Below are 14,059 nucleotides of genomic sequence, written 5' to 3' on the forward strand. Positions count from 1 at the left end.
TGAGGTAGATATGTACATATAGGCAGGGGTAAAGAGGTAATTGAGGTAGATATGTACATATAGGCAGGGGTAAATAGGTAATTGAGGTAGATATGTACATATAGGCAGGGGAAAAGAGGTAATTGAGGTAGATATGTACATATAGGCAGGGGTAAAGAGGTAATTGAGGTAGATATGTACATATAGGCAGGGGTAAAGAGGTAATTGAGGTAGATATGTACATATAGGCAGGGGTAAATAGGTAATTGAGGTAGATATGTACATATAGGCAGGGGTAAAGAGGTAATTGAGGTAGATATGTACATATAGGCAGGGGTAAAGAGGTAATTGAGGTAGATATGTACATATAGGCAGGGGTAAAGAGGTAATTGAGGTAGATATGTACATATAGGCAGGGGTAAAGAGGTCTTGCCTCCCATCATAGTGAGCTTCATCCATGAGAAACAGCTTTTTACTGGGCCTTGTGGCTACAACAGGATACTAGGGAGTGAATGTACCTTCCTGAACGCTCGATGCCAAAGTTAGCCTCTAAAGTACAACCACAAGGAATGAGAATCATCTCTAATTGTGTCTCCATTCCTTCTATCTCTTTAACTATTCATTTATTCCCCTCCTCTTTCTCGCTCCCTTCTTTTCGGTACACCTCCTCTCTGATGGTGATGGTCGGGGACGTGTTGGTGCATCCTAGCATGCGAAAAAACGCCACGACTTTCCCGTGATGCTTTGCTTCTGGGGCGACATCGCCACCTTCCATGCGAGAAACCGCGACAGGAAATGCCCATTTAGCTGTCGATAGAATGCCGAGGTGCCGTGGGGTTCAGTCCATTGGCCCGACCACAGAGTCCCACAGAGTACCCCCCGTGTTCCTCGGTAATGGACCGACCGAGAACCACCACGGCCCAATGGGACCAGTCCACCGTGCCTGCCACCCCAGTCCCCAAAACACTGTGGTTAACAAAGTAACGACATACACGCACTCACACACACTCCACTGAGTCCCCTTCCCAGTGTGGTTAACGAAGTAACCATGCAAAGTGTGTGTGAGAGCAACCCCTCCCATCCCTCCCATCCTTCACTCCTGCACTCATCCATTTGTTCTATCCATCGAGTGACTCGACTGGTCGTGGTGTGGAGGGAAAGAGAGGCCTTGGTTCCATTTACTGAACCAGCTCTTCTTCTTCATTTAGCAATGGGTCTTCATCCTCCTGGGGTACTGTTAGAACCAGAGGGGTGGGAGGTGAGGATGGATCATTTCAGCTGATTTGGTGTTGGGGGGAGGGGGTCCCCTCCGTGTCTTTCTGTCTGCCTTCCTCCATCACTGTCTGTGTCATAAGGGATTTTGGCCGTGTGAGTCGTTACTTGATTTTGACTTTGTGGCTGACTGATGACTGATGTATTGACCAGTGTCCTCTCTCTCTTGCTGGGGGGAAAAGGCCAGCCTGACCACCATTAAAATGTCCAGCTAACCCCCACCCCGCCCAACCTACGTCCTAGTTTGGGTCACCCAGATAGTAACAGCCCCTAATGTTATCCCAGAGTTGTGGTATTAGCCAATCACTCAACCTATTTTATTTTTTTTTTACTTTTTTTTTAAACATATTAAATTGAACCTTTATTTAACTAGGAAAGTCAGCTAAGAACAAATTCTTATTTACAATGATGGCCTACCAGGGAACAGTGTGTTAACTGCCTTGTTCAGGGGCAGAACGACAGATTTTTACCACGTCAACTCGGGGATTAGATCCAGCAGCCTTTCGGTTACTAGCCCAATGCTCTTACCACTAGGCTACCTGCCTATGTGGGGTAACCTAATCACGTTTAACCCAGAACTAAAGTATTGCGCAATTGGTCAGCTGCTCGATTAAGTTCTAGGTCCCTACTTGTTAAGAGAAGCGATGAAGAGATGCTAGAACGAGGAGCTCCACCATCTCTCTTTGCAAGTTACGGGCAGAATGTCTCCTCCCCTTCCAAAATTCGAAAGATGCTAACACCTGTGAAATCATGATTTGTCCAAATAAACAGTGACGAAAAAACCCAAACACCGGAGCTACTGCTGATAGATTCTACGGTACCAGTTCTATTTACATAGGTCTGTCCACGAGAGATTAGGGGCAACCCTACCACTTGGCAACCCTGCCACTTGGCAACCCCACCAGTGAGGGTTGTGAGAATGGGCCTGCCATGCTGCCATAGATATGAGTCCCTCTGACTCTGGATCCATCTCAATAGTATAGATATGAGTCCCTTTGACTCTGGATTCATCTCAATAGTATAGATATGAGTCCCTCTGACTCTGCATCCATCTCAATAGTATAGATATGAGTCCCTCTGACTCTGGATCCATCTCAATAGTATAGATATGAGTCCCTCTGACTCTGGATTCATCTCAATAGTATAGATATGAGTCCCTCTGACTCTGGATCCATCTCAATAGTATAGATATGAGTCCCTCTGACTCTGGATTCATCTCAATAGTATAGATATGAGTCCCTTTGACTCTGGATTCATCTCAATAGTATAGATATGAGTCCCTCTGACTCTGCATCCATCTCAATAGTATAGATATGAGTCCCTCTGACTCTGGATCCATCTCAATAGTATAGATATGAGTCCCTCTGACTCTGGATCCATCTCAATAGTATAGATATGAGTCCCTCTGACTCTGCATCCATCTCAATAGTATAGATATGAGTCCCTCTGACTCTGCATCCATCTCAATAGTATAGATATGAGTCCCTCTGACTCTGGATCCATCTCAATAGTATAGATATGAGTCCCTCTGACTCTGGATTCATCTCAATAGTATAGATATGAGTCCCTCTGACTCTGGATCCATCTCAATAGTATAGATATGAGTCCCTCTGACTCTGCATCCATCTCAATAGTATAGATATGAGTCCCTCTGACTCTGGATCAATCTCAATAGTATAGATATGAGTCCCTCTGACTCTGGATCCATCTCAATAGTATAGATATGAGTCCCTCTGACTCTGGATCCATCTCAATAGTATAGATATGAGTCCCTCTGACTCTGGATCCATCTCAATAGTATAGACATGAGTCCCTCTGACTCTGGATCCATCTCAATAGTATAGATATGAGTCCCTCTGACTCTGGATCCATCTCAATAGTATAGATATGAGTCCCTCTGACTCTGGATCCATCTCAATAGTATAGACATGAGTCCCTTTGACTCTGGATCCATCTCAATAGTATAGATATGAGTCCCTCTGACTCTGCATCCATCTCAATAGTATAGATATGAGTCCCTCTGACTCTGGATCCATCTCAATAGTATATATATGAGTCCCTCTGACTCTGGATCCATCTCAATAGTATAGATATGAGTCCCTCTGACTCTGGATTCATCTCAATAGTATATATATGAGTCCCTCTGACTCTGGATCCATCTCAGTAGTTTAAAGTGGCTTCTTCTCTTTGTCTCCTTTCCCTTTGTCTGCTCCGACCTTAAATACCTGATTGTCTCTGTCTGTTGACAAGCCTGTGACTCCTTTCTAAAGAGACCATCTGTTAGTTCCAACTACCAGGACTCAGTCCCAACCACAGCAGACCCAGTCCCAACCAAAGCAGACCCAGTCCCAACCATCAGGACCCAGATTAGACTGCAGGCTACCTCAGACACTCACGCTGATCACTGACCAACTGTCAGTTGGTCAGTGATCAACTGATGGACATGTTGTTTGAGTCAGTTTGAGTTTTTCTGTTGAGTCAGAGGGGCAACCTAACGTAAACCACTTCCAGGACTGCACAGTGGCTTCTTCTCCTCACTTCTGGACTCGTGCTCCTGGTTCTCGTTTCCTCTGGGATCTCCTCCTCCAATCCCTCTCTCATCCCTCTCTTCCTGCCCCGAGGCCAAGGCTCATCCCTCCATCAGGACACCATGCACCTTTACTGCCCATCCATCCATCCTTTTATCCATCCATCCTTTTATCCATCCATCCATCCTTTTATCCATCCATCCATCCTTTTATCCATCCATCCATCCTCTCCTCTTTCTATTGATCCCTCTATGCGTCCATACCATTGGATGGTAGATGAAAACCTTCCATAGTTTACAGATCAATATATCACATTTTATTCTTAAAAAAAAATAACAGTAACCCGGGTCTAAATCACAAAAGAGGAAGCAGACCCTATACTTGTTTAAAATGTGCTGAAATAAAGACATGGAAATAAACACACAACACATAGTCCCAGTCTCTTCTGTTGATCACATGGAATAGTGTCCTTTTTCACAGGTGATTAAACTAGTGTGTGTGTGTGTGTGTGTGTGTGCGTGTGCGTGTGCGTGTGCGTGTGTGTGTGTGTGTGTGTGTGTGTGTGTGTGTGTGTGTGTGTGTGTGTGTGTGTGTGTGTGTGTGTGTGTGTGTGTGTGTGTGTGTGTGTGTGTGTGTGTGTGCGCGTGTGTTTTCCTGCATCACTGCACCTGCTCATCCATTCAAACTGCACTAAACGCTGCCTAAGGCAGATCCCCATAGCTCTCTCTCTCCCCTCTCCTGTCCCCCTCCCTCCCTCCTTCCATCCCTCTCTCCCTGCTCAGTGCTCTATACAGCAAGGACAGAGATGCTGAGATATAAGCTGTAGGTGAAAAGTGAAGTGTGGACAGCTGACCTGTGCATAGGATGTATACTATGACTGGAATAGGTGTCAACATTACAAGGGTACGAACGGGTGTCACAGTAACTTTTAGACAGGTATATCACTTCAAACCGTTGAGCGCTATGTGACCCTCTCCTCTCCTCTCCTCTCCTCTCCTCTCCTCTCCTCTCACTCCCTCTCTCATATTCTCTCCTCATAGCTTGTGTCAGAAAATCAATCAGTAGTTCCACAGGAGGAGTGCCTCATAGAGCTGCTAGTTTTCTCTCATCTGAGAGCATGCTGAATTATTCAACACATACACACACACACACACACACACACACACACACATAAGCCTTCCCTTCTGAAGACTGGCATGTTTCAGACACAGACAAACTCAATGGACTGAGTCATATCTTCAGTCAGAAATGACCAAATCAAACAGCACTTGGATTGAGGGATGAATTCATTGTAGTATTCTGATTTAGTTGTGATTGACAGATTAGCCTGATTATCTTGTCATGATACTAGTTCTGGTGTTAGCCATGTTAGCATTACTGGGTCTATTGGGCCCTGGGGGATTCAGAGATGGGGCAGGGGAGTACAGGAAAGGGACCATGGGAAAAACTGCTCCTTTGAAATGCTGTGTGTTTGTGTTGCATGTGTGTGTGTCACTGGTTAAGAGTTTCTCCTTAGTTGCAATGTAAATACAGCTGGACCGAGTGTGTGTGTGGGCTGTTTGTCCCATTCCTGGAGTGTGAGTGTGTGTGCTTGCGTGCTTGCGTGCGGCTATGTGAAGGTGTGTGTCTGTTAACCAGGTGCTGGACCGCTCTGTTCTGTCACTTGGCAGTGCTGCTAACTGATATGTCAGAAAATCAATTAATTACCTTTAAGTAGCAGTTAACTGCATCCAAACAATACAGCCCCATGAATTATAGAGGAGGTGTGAGAGTGCGTACGTGCAAGCCTCAATTATTTCCCCTCTATTTTAACTTGAGAGTCACTATCACTGCTTTCACAATGTTTGATTACAGAAACATTCAATTCCAACTTCTGTAAATCTTCTACAATAAACTTAAAACAATCTGCTAACACTTTCAGTGAGTGAGTGATGAGTGACTGGGTGATGAGTGACTGATGAGAAGCTCTTTGAAGCTCTATGAGACTCTTCCCCAGGCTGTATCTCTCCATCGATCCCTTGTTCAGGGAGGTGGTGGAGGTGAGGTGTGGAGGTGGTGAGGAGGGGCGAGTGTGTGGGTATTGATCCTCAGTGTGGCCCTGGTGCTGGCCTCAGGGTGGCCCCGACTCTAGAGACAGCAGGGGACAGACTGCCCCTGGCACAGAGAGAGAGACAGAGAGACTGAGAGAGTGAGAGACTGAGAGAATGAGCGAGAGCGAGAGACTGAGAGAATGTGAGAGAGACAGAAAGGACACGAACACAACAGTCCCCTAAGAGAGGGAGAAAGAGAGAGATAAACAAGTATAAAGGAAAAGACGATTAGAGGGACAGTTCAATCCACGTCCCCAAAGAGAAACTCTGACCTGCAGAGATTGGCAGAGTGGAAGAGGAGGTTCCAACCAACTAATACAGTGTGCGAATCCAGCAACAGTGTGGTAACAGAGGCAACACATCCTGTCAAACTCGTCCCTAGTAGTGTCTTCACTAGACCATCATGACCTGCTGTGGCGTACCAGATCCCTGCAACACACACACATTCGGTGTCCTGTGGTACTGCCACTGGTGTACCCAGAGTTCCATTGGGCCCAGGTCTGTGTGTTAGTGACTATGAGTGGTGGATTCGGGGTGTGTGTGGAGGACGACCCAGAAACCTCAGTGGCCATGCACCAACCTCAGCCAGACCAGAGGAGTGATCCGTGTCACGCTAGGTGGTTTCCAGGAAGCCAGAGACCAGCCATAGTGGTCATGTCACCTAAGGAGCTGTCACTGGCAAATCAAACTGTCTCCGTCGTTCGAATCTGGTTTACAGATCTTCCAGTGTAAAGACCGTGTGGTTTCCAAACTCTGGCGTGAACCACTGAGAAAATGGTCCTTTTCATGTGATCCACAAACTCGATGACAATTACTTAAAACACAAACCAGTCTTTATGGCTAAGGCCAACTCAATCCCCTGCTCTCGCAAGTTTAAGTCTTCGACTTTATTTTCACCGTTTGTCAGAACTTTAGAAAAAGAAGAGAGGGAGAGAGATGAGAGAAAGACATGGAGGGGGGAGCGATAGAGAGAGGAAAGGAGAGAGAGAAAAATCATTTGAGTCGCTAAATGAAATTAGCAGGTCTGAGTTGCCTGAGGGCAGAGTGATGCCGAGTCCCCCGGGGCTACGCTTAGTGAGGGAATATATTAAGCATGAGTGGATGCCATCCGTTTTCCCCTCCTTTCTCTCCTTCTTTCTCTCTTTTTCAGTTTTTCCCTAATATCTTGGGCGAGGGGGGAGGTGGGTAGGGTGGCGGGTGGGTATAAAAGGATGAGGGTGAGAGTGAGGGGGATCTAGCTTTCCATATTCCTGTGCTGGGTCTTAAAAACCCACCCCACCGTTCGCTCCGCAAGTACCCAGAGACGAAGCATGAATCCTGGGCCCTTCTCCAACTCCGGTCCCCTGTCCTGGGCCATGTACCTGATGAGGAAAGGCCGAACTGGCAATGGGCTCTTTGGTAATCTATCCTGCTTTTATTACTACACCTGCGTCTTCGTCTACCCCTTCCTCTTCACCGTTATCATCAACATCATCACTGTCTGCCTCTCAACCACTGTCGTCTTTGTCTTTGTTTGTCAAATTGAAAGACATTTGCCCTGAATCTTCCTCATCTCATCTTTACCTATTGCTATTTCTTCATGATCTTCATCATCATCCCCACCACCATCATCATCATCACCCGCTTCCTCTCAGCCTTTTTAATCTTCTTTTGTTTACTGTTCTCTCACCTCTCATTCTTTCCCCAGTCTGTTTTCCAATGTTGTCCTGAATGGGGTTAAGAAACCAAGAGTGAAACATTTGATTGATACAACATAGAACAGTTTTTATTTCTGTGTGCTGCGGCTGTATTTTGGTTTGGGTGGTTCACCTTACTTGATGCTAATAACTGATGCTCAAAAAACAAAAGACTGAATGATATGCTCAAGATATTTCTTATTTTACCTCGAAAAATGTTTAGTCTATATTAATCTGTAGGCCTATAGGTTCATGGGTAGGCTATATTAATCTGTAGGCCTATAGGTTCATGGGTAGGCTATATTAATCTGTAGGCCTATAGGTTCATGGGTAGGCTATATTAATCTGTAGGCCTATAGGTTCATGGGTAGGCTATATCCGTTGTTTATGCTGATGACTTGTCATTTAAACCAATCATCTCTCCAGAATTGATTCTTTCCCAATGCAATGGAAGCGGCCTCCAGTTAATCGCGCAAACATGCTGCAGCGTGTAGCCTCGCGACGCATATCGATAGATTTGATAGCCGACTACATACATTATTGATCAAGCAGTTTGCGCCTATCAGATTACCGCTGCTCAGAGGTGAACGGGACGAGAGGAAATCCAAGCCTCTCGCTCTCTCTCTTGTAGAACTCTCCCTGCCTGTCCCCTCAAAGTAGCAGTTCTTCCTTTAGGCAACAGTAAAGTCGGTTCATTTGCGAGGAAATATTTCCTTAAATTATATTGAAATCGCGAATTTTTTTAATGATTGAATATTTTAGGGCGTGATTATAGGCTATAGGTTTTTATTTCAATAATATAGGCAACCAACATTTTCACGGCTACGGCTTTCAAAAATCAGACTGCATCACATTTATTTAGCATGTGAAAAAACAAAATTGTATTTGTTTTAATTAGAATCGAATCTATTTAATTTGATGTGTCATATAGGAGTAAATAGGCTATTTGCTTTGTTTTATTGTTTTTAACAATGATCTAATTATTAGCCCATCTCCAAGGGGACATTTTAACTGAGCTTTGTGTTTAATTAATCAAATCCTAAATGTATATACGACGATGTTAGAATAGGCTATAATAAATTAAATCTCCAATTATAGATTTAGTAGGATCCGTTTGCAATCAAATGTATCTCTTATACTCTGTTAAACTGATGTGTTGAGAACCGCTTCATTAGTTTGAAATATTTTGTGTCCTAAATTTCAAACATAAATGTAGTCCTAATTTGTGGCCTATTGTTTGGTTGTTGCTTAAAACTAAGGGACAATCTGGTGTGCTGGTCGGTTCTGTGTGAAATGCTGGGGTGTGCTGCATTGTAAAAGATAACATTATCGGGGCGGCAGGTAACCTAGTGGTTAGAGCGTTAGGTCCGAAAAGTTGCCGGATCGAATCCCCGAGCTGACAAGGTAAAAATCTGTCGTTCTGCCCCTGAACAAGGCAGACCATCATTGTAAATAAGAATGTGTTCTTATTAACTGACTTGCCTAGTTAAATTTAAAAAATGTAAAGATGAGTTGTGTCCGTCTCTCACCACGGATGTATTTCAACACAAACAATTGCGACAAAATGCGTTTCCAGTCAAATGCTCAAACGGCGGCTGGCCCGGGCCTTGCCGTCACCACACACACCTGCACAGAGATATAACTAGCCTACGTGAGTCATCGGATGTGGTTATAACGGACTTATTTGATTGACAGAATTATAATGCTTTATTCAAGGGGAAATGATTGACTTCAGAGCATTATGTGGTTTTATTGTAAAAAAAAAATATATATATTATTATGATTATTCAACCATGTCACAAGTGGCTGGCCTTTTTTGTAGGCGATTTAGCTTCTGCTTCTTTTATCCGGCACCATTGAATCACATTTCCAGTAAGCTGTTTGGATGTGTCAGTGAAGTTGATGACCAATTATACTTTTAAACACGCACAAGCGCATGGGAAATAAGCCTAACTGATGGAAAGTTCTTCTGTAGGCCTATGTCAGCACTTCCTAAGTAATGGAACATTGATTAATCAGAGGGAATCCACATAAATATTTGTTGTAGTTTTTCTAATAAAAAAACTTTTTGGGCCTTGAGAATGTGTCCATTGCAAAAAATACGCACCATTATCCATTATTCGTTACGGCCTAAATTAATCAATCCAACATCAAAAAAATGTTAGGACAGTAAAAATCTATTTAGGATTCTTTGCACCGTGTTTACTGTATATAGAGCAAAAAGGCCAGTCACTTTCCATCACGGACACTGTAGTCGGTCCGGTCAGGCGGATGCGTAAGCCGTTACATTTTTTATCATCACCCCTGTGGCTATACGTTCTTAAAACACGGAGAGAGGAGAGAAACTGACAGTTCTCTAAAACTCCCCGACAAGGCTGTCAGACTGACCTCTCTTTGTCAAATCAAACTGAAAAACTCATCAGACGAATACTTTCTGCTGAGCTCTGCGTGTACAGGTGGACTAGACTTCATAGTAATTATGGCAAAGACACACAGCCTGTGGCGATGAATATCGAACTGGACAATCGAAATGAGCTCAATATAGGAGATAATGAGAGAACAAAATCATAATTTTCGATTCCAGAATAATTTTCTTTCTGCTTTGATCTGAATTTGAAAGTAGCCTACAATGTGGAGTTAAATCATTTCCATAATGGAACATATTTACACCATGCAAAAATATTCACATATAGACATAAGATCATCTGTTTTTATTTAGATCGTCACGCAATATAGAATAATTCTCTACGGTGAGGCCTGCGAGTATGTTACAGCTTTCCATTTGCCAGAGAGGTGATTTAGATCGTATGCCGCCACCTATTGTTGATATTTGGTGCAGCCACGACGCCCACACTGCGCACTGACACTACAAGGCCTGGGAGGTGCTTTATGCGGTCGTGGACAAAGTGTTCTACGGTCCTACTTCAGTAAAAGTCAAGACACCTTTAAAGAAAATGACTCAAGTAAAAGTGAACGTCACCCAGTAAAAGTCTAAAAGTATTTGGTTTTAAATGTACTTAAATACTCAATTGTCATAGATCCTATTTGAGTAAAAGTAAAAGCGATACGTCAAATTCCTTATAATAAGCAAATCAGATGGCACAACGTTCTTGTTTTTATATTTACGAACAGACAGGGGTACACAGACAGGGTACACAGACAGGGGTGTTTAGCGAGTCAGCCAGATTAGAGGCAGTAGGGATGACAATAAGTTATATTGATAGGTGCGTGGATTTGACCAATGCTGTACTTTTGGGTGTCAGGGAATACGTATGGGAGTAAAAAGTACACATTTTCTTTAGGAATGTAGTGGAGTAAAAGTTGTCAAAAATATAAACAGTAAAGTAAACATACCCCCCCCCCCCCCAAAACTAGGCTACTTAAGTAGTACTTTAAAGTATTTTTACTTAACTACGCTACTTTTCCACTGCAGTGGAAAACAAAAGGTAACTTTCATGCTTACTTGCAGATAACTGTTTATTTGAAGTCTTGTTGTTGAGGATGAGAGCCGACATTCTGACACCGTGAAAGCTGCTTTTTAAGCACGCGCATTTACGCTCTGTCACACTATCATGAAATACATCCCCTGTTCAATGGTCACTTTATTCAGTATGTCTGTGTTGTGCATAGATTGTGGAAACTACTATAACGTCAACCTCTGAACCCACACCACGTTGGACACTAGCCATAGTGCTATAGAGGGGGAATAGGCCTATAAGAAATGGGACATCGTCCCCAAAATGCGTCGCGTTGGCCTCCATATAATCTATTCGCAGATGTGATGCAGCCTGGGTTATATGGTTAGAGCGGTGACGTGGTGGCTATTGCTGATATCATATTCCCCGAATAAATCAGCGCATGACCAATACGTCCACTGGAACAGTACACGCGCCCTGAAATTCAGCAGAATGCCTGTCTTTGTATAAATGTCCACCTCATCGATAGATGAGTCATTTGGGACTCTCTCTTTACTTTTCCTGTTATTGCACGTCTATATAGGCACATAGGCTATGTCTTATTGGCTAACTTATTGCATGGATATTTACTCATTTTATTTTGTTATGGTGTATGCAGACTATGTTTTGACACCGACATGAGAAATCATCCAGGAAATATCAGGCATTAGGTAGGCTAAAGTGTATATCCAACTAAATATGTGTGTTTGGTGTACAAACGCATAGGCCTAATTGTGATTTGGGCAGTTTTTTTGTGAACAATCATTTTAATCCACCTCTCAATATATTTTCTTGTGTGTTTTTTGTTTTTGTATTGGTATCCAACATCCAAATGCACGCTGTTGACTTTTATGTTAAAACCACAATACTAGAGCGCGACCGCTGTGTCCGTCTCTCATCGAGCACCGCAGCCCCAAAGTGGAATTCCATTGACTGGCCCGATCCTTCCTAAGAACCCACAGTTCTCCATCCCTGGACGGACACAGCTCTGATTGGTTAAACCCTCCCGGACTCTCCGTAGTTGCTCGATTCCATTGGCTGAGATCTGTCTCTATGCAAATCCAACCCTGGAGGGACGCATTCCAGCACTGCGGACTGACTGCCAGTAAAACCCTGCCTCCCACTGTCGGGACGTTCATTCATACGCAGCAACTCAACTCTATACACAACCGGAGCATTCAACAAGGGTTTGTCGAAATATAAGGCTGTTTGCAGTGACACATCCTAGCCTATTCCTCGTTGACATTCGAGACAATATTTATAAAAGCGAAATTGAAGTATAAACGTGTTTTCCGTCTCCCATGTTGGAACGCATAGAGACGAGAAGATTCCTATTGCGAATTGGGGAGCCATAGAACATCCATCAAAGTTGACCTTTTGTGGCGAGTAACTCACAAGTTATTGAAGGACAACAGAAGAGGAAAAGAAGAGAGAAAAATAACCCAACTGGACTTTCTTATTCGCTGCTCCCTTGAATGCGCCCTGAGACCTCCTTGGATGACGGTCGGGTTTTATTTAGTATCTGGTCGGTGGATGCCTCTTCAGTTTCTGTGTCCATAAAACGGATCATGGAATGAGGACTTCACACACAGAGATTTAGCGGGATGTGCGTAATTTGTTAACCGAAGGTCTTTTACTCCACTACAACGCATAGACCCAGTTTTATTCGTGCCCACGCAGGTACCTTCAGACTCTCGCCTGATTTCCACTGTTGATCCACGTGCCTTGGGAGAGTTCATCTAACGACAACGGGTTTAATTTTAGAGGCAAATATCAGAAGAAACATAGAGCTATATATTCCACAGAGAGTCAGTTTAACTGGATCCTACTGCGGTGTGCAAATGGTCTTCCTTTGGGACGCCAAATACGGTACATTACCTTATTTTCATATTTTACGCACGGTTGAATATGTGTTGGTATCTATACCCATCTTGTCCTGTCTAACTTATCAACACCATACTGTGGCAGAACCTGTGTATTATTATCAACTAAGATTTCAACTTCCCTCTGAACTGTGGTTTAGTGCTTTGTGCATGCTAGGTTCCAAATGTAGCCTGTAGCCTACTCGCTGTGAGAGAAAAAACCCGTTGGCGTCCTGCCAATTATTATGTTTATTTCCTCTTCAAATTCTGGTTTCGGTGTGTTTCTTGGCTCTGTGAATGTGCGCGGGTATAAATGTACGCACAAATGTCAACACACACACACACACACTTGAGGTTAGGCTACATTAATCAGTTGTCACTAGATACCACAGCCACAAAGTCATAAACCCCGCCTATTTATATCATTTATCTTCATAAAATCAGATTTTAAAGCTAAACTTAACCCTGAACTTAAACACACTGCTAACTTATTCCTAACCGTAAATTAGGACCAAAAAGCTAATTTGAGTTTTCATGAAGTTTTACGATAGGCCTACAGACTATTTTAACTTTGTGACTGTGGTAACTAATGGAAACCACATTAAAACACATGCAAAGCACATTACTTCCCCTCATCAACGGTTTATAAATAAATCCTTCCATCCACAGCGCGTGGTTTGCTGTTAGTATTGGATGGTTAGATGAGAGCAACACAGAGTTGGAGTTCAGTCCAGTTCTGTGGTACACTAGTCCAAGTTCTGTTGAAAGAGCGAGAGGCAGCAGCGGTTTTTAAACCCCCGGTCGTTCCAAACCGCCAACATGTGGCATCGATTGTGGTGGGCTTGGCTGAGTGGCAGACAGACAGACCGACCGACAGCGCGCGCCGGGCCCTGTCAGACACAGCATCGCTGGCTGGTTTTTAACGGTTTGGTTTCACGTGTCTCCGGCTCTCCAGGGTTGGGTTCCGCTGTTGTAGTTTCACTGCGCTCTATTCTGAGAACTTGTATAATTCTGTGCTCTGAAGGCCAACTTGAAACTAGATGCACATTGATAAACAGAATAGAAAATAGTGATGATGTGCACAGTTCAAAATGTGAATAGCCTAAATTCGTTTTTAATTACTTACTACAAAGTTATATGCTTTATTGACATACTGTTGACTCTATAGTGTGTGCGCGCGTGTACGCCTTCGTTGTG

General features: G+C 43.6%; 1 protein-coding gene across 7 annotated transcripts in view; it reads left to right on the top strand.

Annotated features, from left to right (window-relative positions):
• The window catches only part of runx1 (RUNX family transcription factor 1), a 46,769-nt gene that overhangs the window by 18,214 nt on the left and 14,496 nt on the right, over positions 1-14,059 (top strand). The window contains exon 1 of one of the 7 annotated variants that reach the window (XM_071330031.1): positions 12,064-12,869. The exons of 3 other annotated variants lie outside the window; for them this stretch is intronic. In XM_071330031.1, coding sequence (XP_071186132.1) covers positions 12,842-12,869 — 28 coding nt within the window. In that variant the 5' untranslated portion in view covers positions 12,064-12,841. Of the gene's footprint in view, positions 1-12,063; positions 12,870-13,518; positions 13,788-14,059 lie in introns of those variants that run through there. 3 more of the 7 variants (XM_071330029.1, XM_071330030.1, XM_071330024.1) reach the window with 3 other exon arrangements.

This window comes from Salvelinus alpinus, chromosome 10, assembly GCF_045679555.1.
Source record: "Salvelinus alpinus chromosome 10, SLU_Salpinus.1, whole genome shotgun sequence".
NCBI classification, from domain to species: Eukaryota; Metazoa; Chordata; class Actinopteri; order Salmoniformes; family Salmonidae; genus Salvelinus; species Salvelinus alpinus.